Source organism: Lucilia cuprina, chromosome 2 (assembly GCF_022045245.1).
Source record: "Lucilia cuprina isolate Lc7/37 chromosome 2, ASM2204524v1, whole genome shotgun sequence".
In the NCBI taxonomy this organism is placed as follows: domain Eukaryota; kingdom Metazoa; phylum Arthropoda; class Insecta; order Diptera; family Calliphoridae; genus Lucilia; species Lucilia cuprina.
This window is the reverse complement of record NC_060950.1, coordinates 36,349,642-36,373,657: the sequence shown is the minus strand read 5'-3', so window position 1 is coordinate 36,373,657 and position 24,016 is coordinate 36,349,642. Positions and strand designations below refer to the sequence as shown.

The 24,016-nt window shown below is 27.5% G+C and overlaps 1 protein-coding gene across 1 annotated transcript in view; it reads right to left on the bottom strand.

Moving 5' to 3' along the window:
* The window catches only part of LOC111674926 (insulin gene enhancer protein isl-1), a 40,386-nt gene extending 17,439 nt beyond the window's left edge, over positions 1 to 22,947 (bottom strand). Inside the window, exon 1 of the mRNA XM_046956286.1 lies at positions 22,544 to 22,947. Coding sequence (XP_046812242.1) covers positions 22,544 to 22,676 — 133 coding nt within the window. The 5' untranslated portion in view covers positions 22,677 to 22,947. The remainder of the gene's footprint in view (positions 1 to 22,543) is intronic.
* Positions 22,948 to 24,016: the final 1,069 nt, after the last annotated feature.

The window sequence follows — 24,016 nt, the reverse complement described above, 5'->3', positions numbered from 1 at the left end:
TTGTTTTTATCTAAGATTAGTTTTTCTTATTCGTTAAGAAATAAACCTTAATATTTAGAATTTTATATATATATACGATTAACTAACCCAGTGAACTGTATAACGATACCTTAGTTTAAACCAGACATCTTAGAGTATTAAACATGAGCTCTATGATTGTTTTTTTGTTTTTATATATTGGTGTAAGAGTCAGTTTTGAAAGAGAGATAGAAAAATATCTTTTCCATTACCGAGTTTAAACACAGGCACATACATTTTTTAAAACGAGGATTAAAGTGTCAAATGTGCTATTTGACTTCTAAGAGGGAGAGAGAGAAAATAAAGTCAGATCCTTTATTAAAGATCAGGATTATAGTTTTTAAATCTGATGAAGGTCCAAAAAAGAACTCAAAAATGAGTTTTTTGAAACATTGAGAAAATGGTAATAAACTTTAAGTTTAAATAAATTTTCTTAATTGTTTAAAATAAAATAAGAAAATTCGTGTTTATAAATGTTTGCTGGGTTAAATATATTAAGAACTATATGTATGTGAATGTAGTCATTTATACTACATACAGACAAAATATATATTTTTAATTTTTATCAAGTCGGAAATCTATCAAAGGCCAAAACAAAAATGTATAAAGATCGAACATGAAGAACTGAATAAATTTAAATAAAATAAAAAAATAACAAAAGCAACAACAATAAAAACAAAATCTCACAAACAACTGCAACAATAAAAACACACAAGATTTCTAATAGGTCGAATGTAAATGGATGCATACAAGTGGCAAGAATATATGTATAGATGGATCGATGGATGGATGCATGTTTATATATAACACACATAAGATGGTTTCTAAATAAAATAAGAAAAAAAAAAACAATACAGAAGGCACACACCATCATCAGTAAATTTAGTAACTTGCAACATGCAGTTGCTTATTGCCTCACACAAAATGCAGAAATCTAAAGTTAAAAAAACAAGAAAAAAACTACAACAATCGATAAGATTACAGAAAAAAAAAACAAAACAAAACAAAACAAACAAATAAAGCCAAAAGAAGAACTTCAAAACCACCAAACAACTCCCCAACTATGGATTAACACTCGAGTATGAGTAAATGTAGTAACATTATGAGGTATTTGTTTTGATTTCATCTTGTATAGTCTTAAGCCAATGTTTGGCCAGACCAAAGACTTTGGAAGAACACATCACAGAAACAAGTTTAAAACTTATGGAAGCTTTAAAATTGTGCACGTTATTTAAGTTAAAACTTACTACTGGTTATTAAGACAAAGATATACGAGCATTTCCATGATGATGGCCTGGACATTGATTTTGTTTAACATACAACGACGGCTTTTAAGGCGAAATGCTATGTAAAAACAAACCGAAAAACAACACACACACAAAACTAAAAGAGTTAACAAATTTTAGCAAAATTTTAATCTTTACATAGATTTTTTAAAAAGATACAAATTTATTTCAATTCTATCTATGATGTTTGAGTAGTAATAATGCTGCGGCTGCTGTTAAGTATTTGTTGAATGATCATGCTGATGATGATGCTGTTGCAAAGGCATAATAAATTGCTTTAAGTGTGTTGCTATGAGTATTTTTTCCAGTGGCTTTTATGGAATTTCACACGATCATAAAGCATGTAAAATTGTTAGAAGTTTGATTTAGAGCCATGATTTTTTCAATATTGGATGAAGAAATAAAAAAAACATATATATGTAAATAGACACTTTCAAACACAAATGTAGAGAAAATGGTTTATCTTTTAAAACAACTACTAAATCAAGTGTTTATTTTTAATATATATTTTTTATTGATTTTCTCCAAGTATTCATTCGTTAAATAGTAATTAGTATGAGTCATTAAGAAGTCAATTGTTTGCTTGACAAATCACTTGTTGCGTGTTTTTGTTGTTTTTTTTTCATTAATTAGCACTTTAGTGTTTTAAACTTAAAACTTAGTTTAAATAGAGGAAAAGAATTGCAAAAATGTGAACACAAAAGGATGTGAAGAAACGATTTAAAGGTTGCCATCATAAGGTAACTTTTAATTTTATGAAAAATATTCTTAGAAAATTAAAGCATTTTCCTAGAAATCTTAGATTTTTATACTAATACAAACTTGAGGGAATTCCCAACTATTAAGCTAAGATAAAAGTTGGGTAACATAGTGTAATATGAGTATGTGTTATGTGTGGAAAATTCAGTACTTTTAGATGTCGACACGACATTTGTATATATGTATGTGTCTAGTATACTGTCTAGTCTATAGTGTAGTCTAAAGTCTAGTCTATAGTCTAGCCTATAGTCTAGTTTATAGTCTATTCTACATTCTAGTTTATAGTCTAGTCTATAATCTAGTCTGTAGCCTAGACTGTAGACAATACTATATACTAGTCTAATCTGTAGTCTAGTTTATAGTCTATTACAACTTAAAGAAAATGGGTGAGATAGATAATGAAAAAGAGAACAAGTTTGGACCATGATTTATATTCCTTAAACGATGTTTTAACACAGATCGATAACTGGATGTAGTTAGAGTTATAGTTTAATTTAAGAATAAAGTGTCCAGATATCAACAGTAGGAACTCATAAATGTGGCACAAAAATTTTTTTTAGTTTCACTAAACAAAGAACTTTAATTACAGACAGCAATTGCTCTTAACTATTATTCATTTTCGAGTGTATACGATCATGTTTTATTCATTGTTTTTTTCTCTTTTTTTAACAAGCACCAAAAAAAATAGTTCAATAAACACCGCTGCATGTTAGAATATCTGTTATGTTGCAAAGAGGTTGCAACAAAAACGAGAAAAAAATCAAAAAAACAAAATTAAGAAAAAAAATTCTTACAAAAATTCCGACATGAAATGTTTGGTTTCGTATGGTCTACAAAAGGTGATGGCGATGATGATGACGACGACAACATCAATGACGTTGGTTGTTGGTGTTCTCAACATCATGACCAGATGTGTGGACCCTCCTGTAAGCTTTAGTTATTCACAAAATACCTATAATAACTTGCCAACACCAACAACTACAACCTATGCTGTAGTATGTATGTAAAATTGTGCCACATCTATACAACATGTTGTTGAAAAAAATGTGCATCATTTGTCTTTGCTAAACTTACTGGCCAGTCCATGCTCAACAAAATTTGTACTTATTTAGCAAAGAGCCTTTAAGTCTGTGCTGTTTCAAAGTGTAGTATGGTGTGTGTGTATGTTGTATGTTTATATGGTAGAGTGTGTGTGCCCCAAAAACCTGCGAAAACAAGGTGCGATATTTGGTGTTGAGTACTTGGATTTTGGAATATTGTACCTAAATACATACTTACAATATTAACTGAACTACATTTAACAGACGATACACACACATACATATTAGCATGCATACTTTCATATAAATGTTACATCATTTCTTGCCTACAGATATGATGTATTTAGAGTGCAACATTATTGCATTTAACAGGGCAAACAGCAACGAATGGAGGCAAATATAAGTTTGTATTATGTTGTTGTTGTTGCACTTTATTTGGAAATTAAGGCATACCTTAAATGAGCTAAAAATTTGCTCGGGTTTCAATTAAAAATTTTTGCAAAAATGTAAGAAACTTTCTTTGAGAAGTTCTGTTAAGCCAGTTGGAAATTTTTAATAGTCTCGAGAAGATTTCAAGTGTTGCTTATGGTTTTTTAAACAAACCTACTTTATGACTAAATTTTTATTGTTTTGAAAGAATAAACCTTAGAGATGAGTATAAAGAAAAGGCATCATCCTTGATTATTATTCATTAAAAAGTCATTTTATTTTTTAGTAAATATTAAGAATACGATTGCCTGCACGCACGCATCAATGGCAAAACACTAACAACAGAACATCAACAGCAGAAATGTTTATGATACTAATGAAAATTGCTGTAGTTGTTGTACGGTATATTCTTTTCCCTGCAGTTTTCCGTTTGGTTAGCGGCATGAAATCATATTGAGTCCTTGACACGCAAAGCCGGTTCAAAACAAAGAAATGCAAATTTTTTACGATTACACACCTAAACAAAGAAATACTGACTGAACTAAAGGGACGGACAGAAGAATGGACTGACTGAACCATTCACAAGAATAAAACGAATCAAAACGACACTCTCCAAATGGAGAGTTAATATATGATTGCATTTTGGGTTAATTAATTTATATTATTTTATATGAACGTCAACGTTTACAATGGTGGTCGGGAAAGCAACCAACTAACCAACCAACAAAACGAATCACAGTTTCATGATGCACTTGCAACGATCATCACTTTTTCTATAAGTAACAACAAAATGTTAAAGATTCTTCTTCTTTGGTTTAAGAATAAAAAAACACTCTCTCGATCAGCAGCTTGATGTGCTGCTTGTTGGACGTTTGACTTGCTAGCTCGATCGCTGGTACGTATAATAAACGACAAATTTATATTTAATGAGCTTCCATAAAATTTGAATTTCAAGAGGAAAATACCGCATAACTTCGGTATAAATGTTAAGAGTGACATGAATTTCTGTGTCTTATTTTTTTGTCTTTCTGCAGCGCTGGTTTATTCTCCCCGCATTTGATTGTGAGTGTAAATCAGTGTTTTTGTTTTAGTTGCTAGCAAGAGGCTTGATCATCATATTGTTGCTGGTTGCAGTTTCGTAATAATGATGATGATGCACCACCACCGGTTGTTTAAAACAATTTTAGGTTTTGTGTATTTTATTTCAGTTTTTTCCTGCTTGAATTTTTGATGTTTCTTAACCGTGTTAAGTTTTGAATTTTAAATACGCGCGGCGGTACGAGCAAGTGAAGTAGAAGACAACGTTGTACGGTCGATGTAGCAGCAGCAGCACACACTGGAGGATGATCATCACGTTGCTGATGATGGTCAAATAAAATCTCTGTTTTTATGGCAACTTAAGTATGTTGAAGTTTATAACATTGATAACTCTTTAGGAAATTGTTGGTTTGGTTGTTGTTTGTGCTAAGACAACGACTACGACTTTTTGATGATCTTAAGCAACAAGTTTAAAAATTATTTGCCACAAATAAAATGTTTACTATACCTAAATTGAATTTTATGTAGTTTTATTTTCTTTCTTTCTTCGTTGTTGCTTTTCTTCTTTAGATTGTTTCTGAAAATTGTAAAACAACTTGGGTGTTCTTTGGTGATCATAGAAGTAGTATTTTTAAAAAGTCTAAACGATATTAGAACACTAACAAATTGTGTTAGTTATTTGTTAAAAACTTTAAGAACTGTTTCAACTTTAGGAATATTTGAATTTTTAACTAAATGAACAAGGTTTGACAGATTGAGTATTGACTTCTTTAAAACGAGTCAAAATGTGATGAAAAAGAGCGATTTTTTTAAGTAATTAAAGTAGAAGTCCAAATATGTCTCTGCTATACACATGTATCTTAAAAACATCGTTTGGCATGATCCAAAGTATGATCATTATATCAAATGTTAAAAAATACAGAGAGAAATTGCTCAACGAAATCACAAGCCCTCAAAAAATCATTGCCAATATAAAACGTGCAAGATATTCTGAAGAAAATAGCAATATAGAATCTAGATATGATCAAATTTTAGTACGGACCTCTAACAGTTGTTTTAAGAAAAGTCTTATTGATCCGTATAGTACGGATAAATGAATATCGATCTCTGTTGTAAGAAAAGGTTCAATACAAGATTACTATTTTTGAGAGCAGCATAGAGAATAAGACGATCAGCTCTTTTAACCATCAAAAAAACTAAAATAAGTAGATAAGTACAAGTCCTATTTTAACTAATAACAGTTTTCAACTTTTTAACAAAATTCCTACAAAACGCTTCTTCTTTATAAAATACTTTCATACATTAGTAGTATTTTGCCTGGAAACGCCTCCATAGCCCACTTTAACTTCTTTCTCTTGCAGTTTATTTTGTTCGCCTGTCTTATGTGTTATGCTGGCCATTTATTTACTGCAACATTTCAATTTGTGACATAATGAGTTACATTTTTTTCCTACAAAATGTAAAACACTCCACACAACATCACATACTACAAACCAAAAAAATATGTGTACATTTATTTATTTTTTGCACTTTTTTGTGGATTTAAGTTTCAAAGCTTCTCTTTTGAAGTTCCATTTCTGTTGTATTAATTACCCACAAAATAAAATAAATAAAAGTTAAACAAAACTCATGCCAGTACGCAAAAAAAAATCTTCAGAAATTCAATGTGTTACTTGTTTAAGAAGCAACACTATAGTTTCCTTTTGACTGTTGGTTTGTCTCTTAGCCTCAATGGTTGTAATGGCGGCTTTTTGTTGTTGCTGTAGTTATTATTATTGCAGTTTGTTACATGCAAAATACGAACGAAGGACCATATATAAACACTACAGTAGAGTTGAGTTCAGGTTTGTACGGTATGCGAAATATTATCTAGCTGACTTGTTTGTTATTGCAATTGTTGTTGTTTTGGTTGTATTGCCTTCATCTGGCGTATGGTCAAATTGTTAACGCGGTTTTGATCATAAATTACTTGAAAATTGGTCGGATGGATGACTGGATGTCTAGTGACTAGGTTGCATACTAGTGTATTTGTATTGATTGTTATGTGTGCGTTCCTGTGTGTGTTTGTATTTAAAACAAAATGTTAAAGAAAAAAAACCTTTGATCATGAAATTGTGAGTTAAAAATTTGTAAAATTCTAAATGTATTTAAATTGTTATTTCTTTACATTTGATGTTTTGTTTTTGTTGCAAAATTGTTTTTACAAAACTTGTTTTTGTTGCAAAAAAGTGAATTTCAATTTTTTATTATAAATAAGTTAAAACTTGAATTTCCTTTTTATAATTTTTAAACATTTGTAACGTTTAATTGGCATTTGATAAATTTTAATTATGAAAACCTAGTTGTTTAAGACACTAATTAGAGAGAATAGCTGGACTTTTATGGCGTTTAAATGGAATTATAATGAAATTGCTATTTTTATATTAGAGTTTAAATTGAAAATGAAAGAAGAGGGACTTTTATTAATGATATAGATCGTCTTTAATTATAAATTAATTCTAAATTTTTCACAAATTTTTGATTATACTTAAAAAAAACTACAAAATCTTACAAGTTTTAAAAGAGATCATAGGTATTGATCATCTATTTAATACAAAAGTTCAAATCAATTTAAAAACATTTCATTAGTAATAATCACTTTTTCCATGTTAATTTTCAATGACTAATTGTTGTTTGCTGCATGTCGCTTAGTCGCAACAATTCTGTTTTACTTGAGATTGCCACTAATCCATCTTCATTTAAAAATTTCCGTATTGTTTTTGTTTTAATTTTAGAAAATGTTAATTTATTTAAACTGTTATTCTCTATGAATGATTATACATTATTGGAAACATTTTTGCGTTACAAATACTTGTTAAAAATTTCATTTATTATTGATTTTTTTTCTCTTTTTTTGTTTTACACTTTATTAAAAAACAATGAAAAAAGACTGTTGTACAAAAAAAATGGAATGTATCTGTATGTTTAAACTACATTGTTGTTTTTGTTTTGTTGTCATTTTCTATTTGTTTATTCGTACAGAAGATTGTTAAATTTGACATATGAATGGTTTATATATGACGTAAATTTGACACATTGAGTAGTTTATAAGAGAACAAGGTCGACACGTAAAAACTGTAGTTTTTTTGTTCAGCTTTTAATGAAAATAACAAAATATGACAAGAGAGTAAAGTGTTTATAATAAAAGTAAAATTAAAGCGAAAAAAGTTTTTAATATTTGAGGGATTTTTTTAAACAAACAAATGAAGAAAAGAAATTCAAAATTTTTTAACAAAAAATTGATTTGGAATTAAAATACAAAATAGCTTTAAACGTCATATGAGTTTTTTTTTTTTTGAAATATAATACAACATTCGTATTGATTTTTTTCTATAATAAACTAGAGGTTTATGACGTTTTTGTTTTAAAATAAATAAAAATGTATTTGATTTTTATTATGCTAGCATAAATTAATACTAATTAAGCTGTTTAAATTATTAAATTTTAGTTTAAAAAGAAATTCCTGTTTAAATACTTTAAAAAAAACTACAAATTTTATCAAATAACATCTGGCAGCGCTGTTCTTTTACGGTGTGAATTTAACAAGCATTAGGAGTTAATATGTAATAAGTATGTACATATGTAAGTATGTAATAGTGCTGCTACTTAACCGGGAAGTAAAAAATATTTGTTTTTTTGTTTTGATAATTAAAAGATTATATATTTTTACACAGAAAATATTAAAAAAGCCTTAAATTGTTGAAATTATTTCTCTTTAAACTCTTGTTTTTAGCGTTTAAATCTCAAAATAAATAAATTGTTTATTACGCGATTTATTACCCAACATTATGACTAATTAACTTAGCCCCTGCAACAAACAATAAGCTAAAAAATCATTTCAATCATAGGGATTTTTTTTGTGTAAATTTTATGACATCTTTTTAAGAAAACACTTGACTGTTGTCAGTTTTTTTTAGTTTTTATGGCAGATATTCTTTTCCAGTCCTTTGTTCAGTTGACATTTTATTATTTATTTAAAGGTAAAAACAAACAACAAAAACAAATAATGCAAGCACCTCAATAACATTTAATTCGTTGTTATTGTTTTAAAATTTGTTAATCTGAACACAGAATGTCTTGAGAGAAAAGAAAACCGCAACTTGCATTTCAAAAAGCCGTCGCTAAAGGCTAATGATGCTTACTGTCGCCACTATGGACTCACCAAATCAATCGTAAGACGAGATTTAGTCAAGTTGACAAATCTTGAGTAGTCAAACATTTCGTTTTAAAAGTTGCTGCGTGAAAATTTCATTTAATGATCAACATTATGATGTTTGTTTTAAGCATGTTGTTTGTGTAGTTTAAAGTCAGACAACTTCGAGTCGGTGCTTCAAATAAAATCAAAAATTTTACTTAAGAAAATAACAACAACATTACAATAGTTCTTTCAAACATATAAAAACTCTCTAAACACTTGAATTAACTGTCAATCGCTAGACAGACAAAAGAAAAAAGGTTGATCAAATCCCACATAAGACAAAAAAATCAAGAGTCATGTTCAAGTCAAACACTAAGCACTTCTCATACTTTAAGTAACTAGAAAACTAGAAAAAACCATAAATGAGCGGTTTAAAATATTTTCTAGACTTTTATACGGTATTTAGGGAAAAATAGTTGACATAAGGCGACAAAAAGGTCACTTTGATTTCTTAACTCTATTGTAAGATCTTTGCTTTTCTAAGCCCCTAAAATGGCGCTAAGGTTGTTTAGATAACAATAGTTGAAGATTTATTACCTTTGTGTTTATTTGACCAAAATAAATAACAAACATTTGAAAACGAAAAAAGGGTTAAATTGAATATAAAATCTTAAATATTTAGTTTAAAATTATTTTTTATAAAAAAGCCGCCACTTATAAAAACTTTTAATTTGTTGACAAATTTGAAGTGCATATCTGTATGTAAGTAAGAAATTGTAAACAAATCTTAAAAAATTGTTTAAGAACCCTTAAAAAAATTAAATGGTTTTTTAGAAGAAAACAAAACTATAAAATAAAGCTGTAGCACTTGAAAGAGGCGTCAGAAGTCTGTCTTATAATATTTCCAAAATCAAAGAGGCCATTAGTTTGTAAGCTGTTTCATAAACCTATTGAAACTGAAGAGTCGAATAAGTTAATTTTCTTACAACACAGGTTCTCTGTCTGTCGTTAACTCTGTGGTAGTGATCTTGATTTCACAGCATGGTCTTAGAGCTCCTGTAACAAAAAACCAGACTTCACGCAGAGTTTTACAAAAATTTTTTTAAGAGCCAACAGCAGGGAGTTTCATTCATAAAATTGCTAGAAAAAAACGAAAACTACTACCTAAATACATATACAATTACTCAACAGCGTCATACTCTCTTAAAATACACACACTTTTACTTGTGCGTTATATAGACATCCTTTCAAATATCCTTTTTACTATTAGAAAGAGAGCAACACTACAGACAGTTAATGTTTAATAGTTTCCAGGTTCCAGCTACTTTATAACTTACAAACAAACAACTTGATGACGACACTCACTCCATTGAAATTTGTTTAACTTTGGGTGTAGTGTCTCTGTCTCGTCATTCATCGCATGTATGTGAGTCCTTTTCAGTTCTTATTGTCGTTACAAGGAGTCTTCGTTTACTTTGTTTTTATTTTACAAATACAATTTAAGTCAATATATCATTATTGTTTTGTAGGATTTTGGTTTTAGTGGGCGTATGAGTTTATAATTACTTTTTATGGTTACGACTGTTGGTATTATTAAGGATTTCTATTTTTATCTTTAGTTATTCTTGTTACCTGTTTAGCACGAGACTTTGGCAAATATTTTGAAATGTATTAAATATACATTAGTTTGAGAAAATTGATTTATTACCTTTCATTTTTCGTTTTGAGTTTAAGGAAGTATTTAGTTTTGAAGACGTGCGTAATTTATTTTGAATTAAGCTCGGAGACATAACTAGTTAAGTGATATTACGAAATAGTTTGTATATTGTTGATTTACAATAAGAAAGGAAATTGATATTATATTTAACCCTCTTACAACCACACTAAGTATTGCATCACTAATATAATGATTTTTTTAAAGAATTATGTACTTTTTAAACCTTTAAAATAAGACTACGGCTTTATCATCCGATCAGTGCATACTTTTATATAGAATTCAAATTTGACCTTAAAAATCTTAAATCACATATGGTTTTTGAGATATTGTAATGATAAGGTAAGGATATCTCGAAGATGGAAGAATTGTAACAGAAAAACATTTATTTTCAAGTAAAAATATTAGACTCTCAGATTACATTACAAATTCTATATACAAAGGTGTTTTTATGCTTTCGGAACGTCATAAATATGAGAAAAAATTTATTGATATTTCGAAAAAGTAATATGTAATTCTAGTTCTATATAAAAAGTTTGATTTAATCCCTATGTTTAGTCTTTTTTCAAATTTTGTTGGCCTTTATTATCGGCCTCACAAGCGAGGCATTGCATGGAATCTTTCGAAATTTTAAATTGAGATTTTCAAGAAGCTCTAACTAAAGAAAAAAAGCTCTAAGTTGTCAGCAATGTTTTCTAACGGGTCAAAATACTTTTTAATTGTTTACAAATTCTCTCCAAACTTAAATAATGTTGTCAAATTTATAGAGGTTTAGATGCACAAAATCATTAGGGGAAATAAATTTAACCTCGTTTCGTTAAGCCTGAAACTTCTCGAGATTAAGGTTAAGTATTAAGTGCCAGGAGTGGCTCGCTCAAGTCTATTTTTACCAAAATATATTTCAATATTGGATATACTCAATACTATAAGTGCTAGTTTTTAATCTAAAGAAAAGCGATTAAGTTAGGATTAATCTTTGAATGTTGTATTTGAACTTTCAAGTATAAGTAGAAAAATAAGTTAGGTTGAACTTAGAAAAAGTATAAACAGCTGATATATTGTAATTACAATTTATTTTAATTGAAGTATTTCAAATTTTAATTACATGTAACTGCAAAGTTTTTCTCTTACAATAACAAGCAATTGTAATTGGCTATAGCGCAATTACACACTACAAGTAATTGTAGTGTGACAAATAATTGTAATTGGCCATGTTATATATTACTTAACATAATCCTTAACCTCCAAACCTGGTTTAAACTTTAACTTAAAAACTGACTCATATGCTTTTGCAAAACATACAATTCAATTTTAGCTTTGCAAACTGAAACCAGTTTCTAAATTATTTAATTTTACAATGTAGCACAACAACATTTAACTAGATACATTTCTATATTTTATTTAAAAACAATTAATTTAATAAAACTAAAAAAAAACACTACATCATATTTAATTATAGTTATGAAATAAATTTAAACTAAATGGTAATTAATCGTTGACTAATTAACTCTACTCGTTTAGAGGTAAAGATGTCAGTGCAAATTAACAGTGACCAAAATAAAACCCAAACATAAAAATATTTTAAAATTTAAAAATAACTATTTAGAACCCAGCAACCAACCAACACACTAAAATCAATTTGGGGGTTAAAGAAATAAGTAAAATTTAAATAAAATGCAAATTATAAAACTAAACAACAACATTATTGATTAGACAAAGAAAAAAACGTAAAAGGTTAACATTTTTTAAAAAGATACCTGCTCCAGAATTAGAAATAAAAAACAACAACAAAATTTATGTGGGATCAAGAAAAATGAATTTTAAATCAAATACTACTACTACTACTATTACTGACAAACTAACAAATATTTGAGCTAACATTTTTGTTAAAATCTAATTTTGGTATTTTTATGGTGGAAACATAGATTTTTGTTTAAAAAGAAATAAAAAGGTGCAAAATCAAAAGATACAAATCTTTAGAGGAATTTATGAGGGGCTCTAAACTATAAATAACTTTATCAAAGAATGCTCATATTTTCTCCCTGAGACCGGATGTTGTTTAACTTAAAATAAAAACAAAAAACTTTTGAGACAGGTTCATAAATTTAATTAAAGAATTGGCAAAATTTCAAGATTTTTTGCATTGTTTTGTTAAAGTTTTAAATTATTACAAAGTGGCATATTAAAGTGTCAGCAGTTGCCACATTATTAAGCTACCATATTTTATTTACTTTTTTTCATATTCATTTTCTATCTCTTTATAATAATTTAACGTTTGTTTCAACCAAATATTAAACAACACATCAAATAATATTAAATTTGTGTTTAAACAGACAGGAGTGAAAACGACAAACGTGGCTGCCACATAAATAAATCAACTGATATTATTCAGAGCTGAAGCCGCAACCAAACAACTGAAAACCGCCAACAGCGTTTAAACGTGCAACACAAAATTCACTCATATTATATGTATGTGAGGGCGAAAAAAATGGCAAAATAAAAATAAAATTTTTTGAAAAAAAAAAAAAAAACATTAAAAAGGCTAACGATACACTCAAACACACACGTACTAACAGAAAAAACAATATTATGCATAAAACTATAAATATATGTATGTGTGTTGTTTGAGTGTAATTTAACGCCATGCCACGCCCGCATATCGCGTGCAACATTTCGAAAAAAAGCAGCAATAATAACATACATACATACATATGTGTATTGGGATGATACAGGTAAACTAAAACAGAGTGATGAATGATAGAAATCAGGGAGGGGATTGTTGAGATTTTAATCCGAATTCTTAAAGGTGCAAACATCTGTTGGAAGTACTATTTTTTTAATCAAATTGTTATAAATTCGTATAAGTTCTAAGATTCTGCGTTTTGCCCGATTTCCAACCAAATATACATTTTGAGCTGATATTGTAATATTGTAATGCTGAAGATATTCAAAGCAGATATCCTGGTTATCTGTTTTACCTGGTCATTGTCTCCCAAACAAAACTAATGTCAGACAGATTATATTGTGATATTTTCCAAATTTTTAAGCTGGTTGCCATAATATACATGAATGATTAACATAAATTGTAATCCATTCTATAATTATGGAAATTAAAGATAAATTTTCCTCTCAAAAGCTAATTTTCCATTAAATTTGAAAAGAAGTTACTAACTCCCCAACTCTGGCATAGACAGTATGTCGTTTTTTAAAGCACCAAAGCGCTCATTAAATGTTGCAATCCCAGCGGGATTTGATATATAACTGTTATTGTTCTGATGACTTGCCCTCCGCCTGTGTCTTGGTTAGCTGGACTGAAAATTTCAACTCGTCACTATTTTACAAAAAAAAAAAAAACCTAAGCGTGAAAGCCAAAAGGGATTTCCGCCACTATTTACACACTGTTGCTGCCACACACTACTACACTAATGACACCTTAATAAGCCGCCTTAAAAATTTTATGCGTGGCATATATTTAATGTTGCATGAATATTACTAATACTAAAACTTTAATGCCACATGCAACTTTCGTCAAGAGTTATCATTTATAAAACAATATCTGTTTTTTGTGTTTGTTTAAAGTTCTGTCTAAAAAGAAAATATCATTTAAATTTTTCTTTAATGCATGTGGCATGCAATTTAGTTTTTCTTTCTACTTTTTTTTTGTTCATTACTCTAGTCAAACTGTTTTTCAATTTTTGCACTTTTGTCTAGCAGAGATCATAAATCATGCCTTAAGATATTTATGTCAGCACTCATGTATGCTTGCAATGTACCTTGTATGCATGTATGTATATATGTATGTGTACGTGTAAATATAACATGCAAACAAACAGAGTCGCATTTATTTCTATACGGTATCTGACAGAACGAAGAAGAAACAGAAAATGTTAAATATGTTTTACATAAACAAGCGGTTTTTTGATTTGCAACACAAATTCTGTACAACACACAAGACTTTCTTTCATTCCTAGAAGAATTTCCTTAAGATTTTTACCCTGAATTTCAAGACTCCTACCTGTCGCCTTACAATTACACTTTTTCATTAACTAACAAGTGTCTTCGAAAAAAGTGTAGCAAGTGTAGAACTTGCAACTATTGAATAAATTATTATTAGTATTACATAACAAAACTAAACTCATACATTTTCTTCGAAAGTTATAATAATATTTTGTTTCTTATTGAAGTTTACCTTTTGTTTTTATAAATTATAAATGAATGTTATTTTCTTCTTATTATTTTCTATTCGATTTGTAATGCAACACTATTGTATTATTGTAGTTTATTTGCTGTCATGTTGTGTCGTTTGGAAATTTTTGTGGTCATGTCAGTGTAATTTAGTGTCAAAATTTAATTTATAACACATTAGATGTCATATTATTTTCTATGTTTTAGGTTGTAAATTAACCCCCTACTTGCCGCATGAGTATTTAGGTAAACTATAATAGGAATCAATGTTTTATTGTTGCTTGATCATAAAAGTATTAAAGTAGAAGAAAATATATGAAACAGTAAATAACTTTGGATTGTCACGAGACAATGTGACAATCATAGTTTGAAAATTTATAACAAATCAGTTGATATTAAACACTTCTGTATCAGATCTAAAGTTTCACAGAGAATACTATTGAAACTATTACATTTAATGAAATTAAAATCTATTCCGCTCTATCTTTCCAAAAAGATATAAAACTCAAAAATCGGTTCAAAGAAAGTGGTATTATTGTACCAGTCCTATTGTACTGCTTCATTGACTAGGCAATAGACGAGAGACTAGTCTATTATTAGATAATGAACTAGTAACAAGTTTATTTTCTAGTCTATAAAATAGTTCGAAGATTAATTCATAGAAAAAGTACTCCAGTACTCTTCAAGGATTCTAGACAATATACTCTATCAAAGTAAAGTAAAAATTTTACCGAAGTCGGTAGGTAGTGTTTTGAACATTATGTTAAAAGTACATTTTTATACCCTACAGCAGTATAGTAGGAAAGGTGTTATGTGTTTGTTTATTCTGATGTTTGTAACATCCAAAAATATTGGTCCTTAGATATATCTTAAAGTACACCAATCGCCTTAGAATCACTTTCTGTGTCTGTTTGTGTATCCATGTAATGCTTGATGAAATTTGTAACATACTTTTCTTTAGATCCAAGGACGAAAGCAATTGAAAATGTTTGAAATTGATTCATAATTTCGCTTAGCTTCAATACAATTGTACCCCTAGAGTAGGACTTTTGGGCTCATAATTATGTTAAATGTTGTAGTATAAAGTTTATAAAACTTTTTAATTTACATAAATTATATTTTTGGTAACAAATTCACTTTATCATTAAACAAATACTAACAAATTAAACTAAATTTGACTTTTTTTCTAAAGCAACCACATAATAAACCGTTAAACTGACATAATTATTTATAATAAAAACAAAAACTCTTTCACTAATTAGCTATAATTTAAATACTAAAACAAACAAAATGTCAAATTGCTGAAAAAATCTAATTAATATTATGCAGTTAGTTCATTATGCTGTTGTTTTTGTTGTTGTTTGTAAATAAACAATTAATAATTGGCTTTTGAATGACTGCCAAAATGCCAATTGTGTGATATTACAATAATGACAAAAAACACATTTTTCTAAACAAACAAAAACAACATTAAAATTGTAAATAATTTATATATTAATAAATGAAGTTATTTTTTCTAACTCTAGCAATTTTCATAACAGACAATTTGTAAAAAAATAAATATAAAAATATTTCATATAAATTGTAAATTTAACAAATCAAACTGTATAAATTATTTAAATTATTTTCTAACGCATGTTTTCATTAATTATTTATGACATAAATAAATTTATAAATTGAAAACTTGTTTTTTTTTTTGTTGATTTTGTTTTTGTTATTATTATTCTCTATTAGTTTGCATTAATTTTTGCAAACAACTGTCAGACAAAAAAATCATTTGTATAACTAACTGACAAGTGGGGCTTGGAAAAAAGTGTAAAAAAATAATAAGTAATAAAGAATTTTCTATGGAAAAATAAATTTTAATTAAATTTGTAAATATAAACAAAAACAAATTTATATTATTTAGAAAAACAAATTAAAAAAATACACACATCGTTTAGTTTAAACAATTATAATGCAAAATTTTATGTGGTAACACTACTGTTTTAATTTTAGCAAGCCAACAGTGGTGTGAACAACTAGCACCTTTAGCTAAACATTAACTGTTTCTTTTAACTTGTTTTTCTTAATTTTTAAGTTTTTTTTTTGTGTTCAAGTGTAAACTTTACACTGTAAACATTTAGCCTTTAAAATGTAATTAAAATAAAATTAAAATACAAATACGACTTTATTTAACTTTTAACTAAAAAAAACTTTGTATATTTTTTTGGTATAAAACAAATAAAATTTAAAGAAACTTTGTTTTTTCCCTCTCCTTTTAAACAGCAAAAGTAGCAAAACTAACAACAACAAACTAAATTCTATATTAAATTAAACATATTCATTAGTTTCTATTTAGAAGTTCATTTATTTCAAGATGATGTGTTTTATTTTTTTGCTTCATTCCTCTGCTGTTTATTTTAGAAAAACAAAATAAAAGCTAACGAAAAAAAATATTAAAGTTTTGTATGTCAGTAAACATTTTTAATGTATTTTTCATGTAAATTGTTTTCGCAACAAAACATTGAAAACGTTTACGTACTTTTTTCCAGTTTTTTTTTTTTGGCTGTGTGAACAAATGAATATTGCATCCATGAAAACTAAAATCAACTATAGTTTGGCTTAAACCAAAAGCAAAAGTAAGAGAGAATAATAAATATGTATGTATAATAAAAAAGAGAAGACAGAGAATCAGTCAAACGTCCTCGTAAATGTCAAATATACAATAATGACTGTTAGTAAAAATAAAATCCATAAACAAACATATGCTTCTATATATTTACAACTGAGTTTTTGGCAAAAAATATACATTAAAGACAAATTTATCTTTTTTACAAACAAACTTATTTATATTTAACTAGTTGCCTGACCCTTTGGGGATTTTGCTTATATTTGTCGCTACAAAACATCTCGTTAACTTCTCAAGTAGTTTTTATTTTTGTTTTGTTTCTTTTATATAGACGTCTTTTCTTTTGAAATATTATTAATTAATTAAATAAATTTTCAAAAAAAACTGTTTTTGTTTATTACATTTTAGAGTTTACATGTTAAATATTTAATTTAGATGTTGGTTGTAGTAAATAAATAAACATTTAATATTAGTGTAGTTCAAATGGTCTTGCAAAGCTGCGATGCAGCAAAATACTGCTGCATTATTTTTTATTTAATTGAATTGCAATTTTCATGACATTACATCTTTGAAACATTTAAAAACATACCTTTTCGGCATTCGCATCACTTAAGAAAGCTATTCAAAATGTTGTGTGTTTTGTTTTTAATCGTGAATTTTTAAATATTTTGAAAGAGAAAAGAAAATATATTTTGCAAATTCAATGATGCTAGATATATTGTTGAGACATGAAAATTTTTGTACTATAGTATTATTTTTCGAACTTTTTGAAAAATACCCCAATACTCCGATGACATATTGCCTACTTTTTTTAAAGTCAATTGATTAGTCAATCAAGAGACTAGTAACATCAATGTGACAACGCTATATTGTCAAACAAAACATTGCGTTGTCGAAATGACAACGATTCGTTGTCGAAATTACAACGATGTATTGCTAAACTGATATGCATCATAATTGAAATGAAAACAATACGTTATTAAATTTACAAAGTGGTTGTCAAAATGATGACGTGGTAAGCTAAATTTTGACAATGGATTTTTTCAATTTCGTTACTCTTATATCTGTATTTTCCGTCTGTGTGGAGACAAGTCATTGGACTAATACAGAGACTTTTCAATAGACTAGTCCAGAGACTATTCAATAGATTATTTCAGAAATTATTCAAAAGAAGTCTAGTGCAGAGATTGGTCTATAGACTATTCCAGAGAATAGTCAATTAGACTAATCTTGAGACTAGCCTAAATATAGTTATTATACTAGTTCAAAGACTAGTTAATAGACTATTTATTTCTGAAACTAGTCCCGAAAATAGATAGTAGACTTTTTCAAAGACTAGTCAGGATATTCAAGAGACTGAATATTCTAGTCAACTGAATAATCTATAGGCTAGTACATATACTAGTATACCAGTCAATTGACTAGTCCATAGAACAGTCGAAATATTAGTATTTTAAAAGATAGAATATTCAAAAAATTTAAAAATATACTAGTTTACCAGTTCGACAATAAGCTAATCTATAGACTGATCAATAGACTAGCTAATAAGCTAGTCCATAAACTGGTCAAAGGCTAGTCAGCAGAATTGTAAATAGACTAGTAAGTACAATTGTCAACTGACTACTCTACAAACGTCTACTACTACTACTCTACAAACTACATCATACTAGTCAAGAAGCGAGTCAATCGATTAGTCTACATACTAGTCAAAATACCTTAAAATATACTAATATATACACTAGTCTATAAAATACTTCTCATAGATAGTCAATAAGCTAGTTCATCGACTAGACTAGTCAATACTTTAGTCAACTGACTATTCCACAGACTAGTCAAAATACTAATCACTAAAATAGTCCACTGTCTAATTAGTAAACTAGTTCATGGACTTGTCAGTTCATTTCAAGATTTAAAGTTTCCATGCCTTGTAAGATTTCTTTGATACATTTGCATGACATCCTTCCCTCCCTGTCATTCTCTTGGCAAACTTATTTTTTATGAATACCCCTACTATTTTTGTTTTATTCATTTTGCCAGCAAAACTTATACTATATTGCAAATGAATTTCTGCCTGACATTTTCAAATTATCATAAAATTGTACGAAAATTTCCAAATTGTTTTAATTTACTTTAACTTTTTTGCGCAAACAAACTAGTGAAAAAAAAACTCAATTGAAACTTTAAGGAAATATAACTAGGAAAACTTTGTAAATTTATTTTATTTTTAAAATTACTTTAAATTTAGTTTTAAAACTTTTAATTAGTATTATATTAATTTATAACAAACACGTGTTTGGATTTGTGTTGACCATATATTATTGTGGCAGTTCAGCTCTTTGGTTTTCTTACAAATACTTTTGCCAATTGTTGAGATATTTATGCAAATTTTTTATTGTGTGTAGTTAATAAAGTTTTGTATTTTTATGTGATAACAAAATTTAAATATTTAATTTTAAGCAAGTTTGTAATTAAATAATGATATTGCACTTTTATACTCATAAAATCCATACAATATTGTCGGAATTGTTAGAAAATTTTATGAAGTTTATATATTAAACGTTTTCTTGGAACTATGTAGTTATAAGTATTTAGCAAAATTCTAATTGTCATTGTTTAATTAGAGTTTACGGTTAAAATGTTTAATCTTTATAGTAATAGAAGTAGTTTAATTAAAAATTGATTTTTATTAAAAAATAAATCATTGTTATTTATGGACGATTTAAATTGTAGCAATAACAGTGCTGGCTAATAGTTTAGATATATATAATTTTTTAACAACTTAATTCTTTTAACAAAAAAGAGGTTTTATTTTAGCAATTTCTTTATTTATGGGACAATTATGACCCCAGGAATATGTTGGGTATAATTATGACTGAAACAACTTAAATACAATTTTGCCCCAATTTTTAATTTGTTGTGATTATCTTATTTAATATTTTATGAGTAAACAATCCCAAAAAAGCTAAAGTTCAACATAATATAATTCAAATCTTGCTAACAACAACAAAACACTCTAAATATTTAGCATAATAAATCTTTAAAATTTGTTCACATTTAAAAATATATTATATATAAATAAGTTTTACTTTTATATAAAAAAAAACATTTCTGCACTCATAAATTAAGCAAAATTTAACAATTAATTATAAAAAAGTGAAACCAAAAAAAAAAAAAAAAAAAAAATTAAAAATGTTTGAAACCCTCAACAGTTTAGAATTTTGATTTGGTTGACTGCTTTACAGTCACAATACAGTCACTAAGTATTTATTACAAGATTTAAGATAAAATATAATAAATTTGTTTTTTTTTTAATTTCTGTGCTTTTTTTTCAAAAATAAATATTATTATATTATGTTTAAACATTTAAATTTATTTTTTTTTGGTAAACAGAGTATTTAAATTTTGTTGTTAATCTTTTTCAGGTTGAATAACATTTTAATGTTTTGGGTTGAACTAATTGGTCAATAATTACTGAGTATTAAGTATAAAAAAATGTTTTTAATCGAGATTTTTGTTGCTGCTGTTATTGCTTTACTCTGCTATTAAAGGGGGGACTGGGGATGTTCGATGTCTGTTTTAAACTAAGGTTTTAGCAGTCAGTTAATGAAAATAATTAAATCGTTAGATAGAAAATATGAAATTGTAGCAATTTTTTATTATGTATGGAATATATATTTATTTTCACAATATGAGTTTTCAAGATAATTAAAAATGTTTTATTTTAAGCAGAAATAAATTCTATTTGTAAATGTAGATTTATGTGACCTGATAAAATATATATTTTAACTTTAGAAATTCAATCAAATTGGAAACATTTCAATTTATTTTTAAATTTTCAGAAGTTTCTTTTATAAAAAAATTTATAATTTCACTCAAGCCTTTCATAAAGAGGTCATAGTTTAAATTCATAAACATTTTGTTTAAAAAAGGTTAAAAATCTTGTGACTAAAATTTAGTTCTAAATTAACTATAATTAGGACAAAAAGATTGGAAGTACATCAACAGTATCTAAAAAGTAGACTTGAATTCGAAATCTTTGTTTATGTCTATAATTTAAAAGTAAAAATTTTTTGCTTTAGTTTTGATGTTGGATTACTTTTTTTGGGCTTGTTAAGCGATCCTTAACAAGGAAATGTTTGTTCGTAAAACCAGAAATCTTATATTGTTTTCACTGAATGTATCCGCGATACTTGAATCACTCCCAAGATACTTGAATCTAATTACTACAAAGTCAAGGTCAATGCAATTTCACCAGAGTTTGATTGTCCTAACCTAACAGTTAGTAAATAAAGTAGTTTGTTGTAATAGAAATTGGTTAAAGTTGGTTGCTGTAACATAAAACAGTTATCGTACCGGAATATGTTTTGGAAAATGTTTTGAACGGATCTATGAAAAGTACATTCGATAGAATTAGATACATTTTAAATTATTACTGAATTCAAATGAATGATTCGACCCCTTTTTTGGTTCAATTTTTTACCGTCGGATTTTTTAAAATTTTACTCATAAGTATAAAAATTGCTAAAAACTTTAGACTTTTTATTAATTTTTAGGATAAAACACAAACTAAAAGGGTATTCCATTCTAAATATTTAACCAACAAAAAAAAAAACTTAAATGATTAAATTCACAGATTAATCATAAAAGTCAAATCTACGTAGAATTTATTTGATCTATTTTTTAAAGAGGTTTGATCCATAGTAGGGTTAAATCTTGTCTAAATTGTCCGTCGGTAATTGTTAATATAAAATTTCGTTGAATATTTCATTTATTATTTAACAGAAAATTATAAAGTATGCGATTGATATATCAGAATATTAAGAATTGTTATATTTCAGAAAAGATTATTATTATCTGATTATGATCTCTTTAGAATACTTCAACTACTTTAGGTAAGGTTTTAATAAACAGCTGTAGCTTTTGAGTTCAATTTAACAGTTGTGCTCTTAATCCAAATAATTATAAGCCTTATGAAAGGGTTAAGATTAAGGGGATTATTATGAGTTTGTGGGTTTGAAAAGTGGTAACCAAGACAAATATCTGTTTTAAATAAAGGGATTTATATTAAAAATGTGGCACATTTTGTCATAATTACTATTTTTTTGTTTTATTGATTATGAAATAGGGTTTAAACATTTTCTGTAAGTATGTACTTAATTTTTCAGTTAGGTACATTTTATTTAAAAATTGAATGTAAAATTTAAGAAATTTCACATTTCTTAATTTTACGTATTGCCGACGGTAAATTGTAAAACATTATTTGTTATAATAATAATAAATACTCACTTATAACATCATGTCCGTGACAATCTAAATCCAGGTGATGATTCATCACCAGCGACGGTTGTAATCCAGTTTGATTGTGATTGTGCAAGGGAAGCTGGTGAGCCAAATGGCCACCAATCTCTGCCATTACCATATATTATGTTTAAAACAGGCGTTTTGTAACAAAAATTTTCAAAATTTTTTTCTCGATAATTTTTATGGTTTTTCTTTTAAACTTTTTTCTCAAAGTTAAAAATACAATTTTAAGTAAAAAATATCCGTTATTTTACTGCTTTCTGGTTATTAATATAATTTAATTTTAAAACAGGAATTCTTTTTTATTGATATTTTCTTTTGTGTGTGTGTGTTTTTTTAAATTTTGAGCAATTTGTATGTGTAATAAAATTTTCGCTTTTGTTATTGATTTTTCTTTTTTTAATGAATTTTTAAGGCACTAAATATACATTTTTTATATACATATATTTTATGATTATTAATATTTTATTACTATTTGTTGACGATGTTGTTTTTTTTTCTTTTGTTAATTTTTTTTAAACTTTTGTAGTTTGGTTTTGTTTGTTATTATTCTAATTTATATTCAGCTGTCACTTGTTAATATTTATTAGAAACACGCGTTTTTTTTTTGAAATTTGCAATAATTTTTTTTAAAAAGTAATAAAAACAAGAAAATAATAAAAAAATTTCTTTTGTGACGTCGCTTGTTTGAAAATAGTATTGAAACGCGCGGTTACACGGTTTTGGTTTTATTATTTACGGTGTATACGGACAACCAGGGTTGTATTTTTTTGACTGACATTTAGCAACAGCGTCTACTGTTAACGAAGTAACGTTAGCGCAGCAAAGTCTCACGTACAACTAAACCGGCCTTATGCTCTGCCCAGTGCTGTGTGTGTTGAAAACCAGCACCTCTGGTTTTGCTTTTCCTCTTCCGCTTTGTCCTCTTCTTCTAGCGAGAGTATAAAACTTTGTTGTTGTGTTTAATACGCGTGTGGTGTTGCGAGGCAGTCAAACAACTGTGGCCAACATGTTTGTGTGCGTGTGTTTTTGATTTAAACCACCCTCTTTTTCGAACTTTATTTGACTGTTGTCTCCCTCTGTATTAGTCTCGTTCTCTAGCAACACCTTAGAGTGAAGAGTTGCAAGAGATTTTCATTCAATCTGTTTTAGTTGTTCTTTTTTCATTTTCGAAAGGGGAAGTAATAGCAGGGTGTTTGTTTTCAGTTTTATGTTCGAATTTTCTTCACAAACAGGTGTCGTTTCGTATTTTAAACTCCTTCTATCTCTTTCTTTTCCATTAGTAGAGATCTAAGTTTAAGTAAAACGCATTTAAATGTGCACTTGCTTTTTGGCCTGCATTTGTTGTTCTCTTTTTCGTAAATTTGTATTATTTCCGTTTAGATATTTTTTATGGAGTTTTTTGTAAATGGCGTCTTAACGGACCAATCGTCTCAGTTAATAGAGCATGCGCCTACT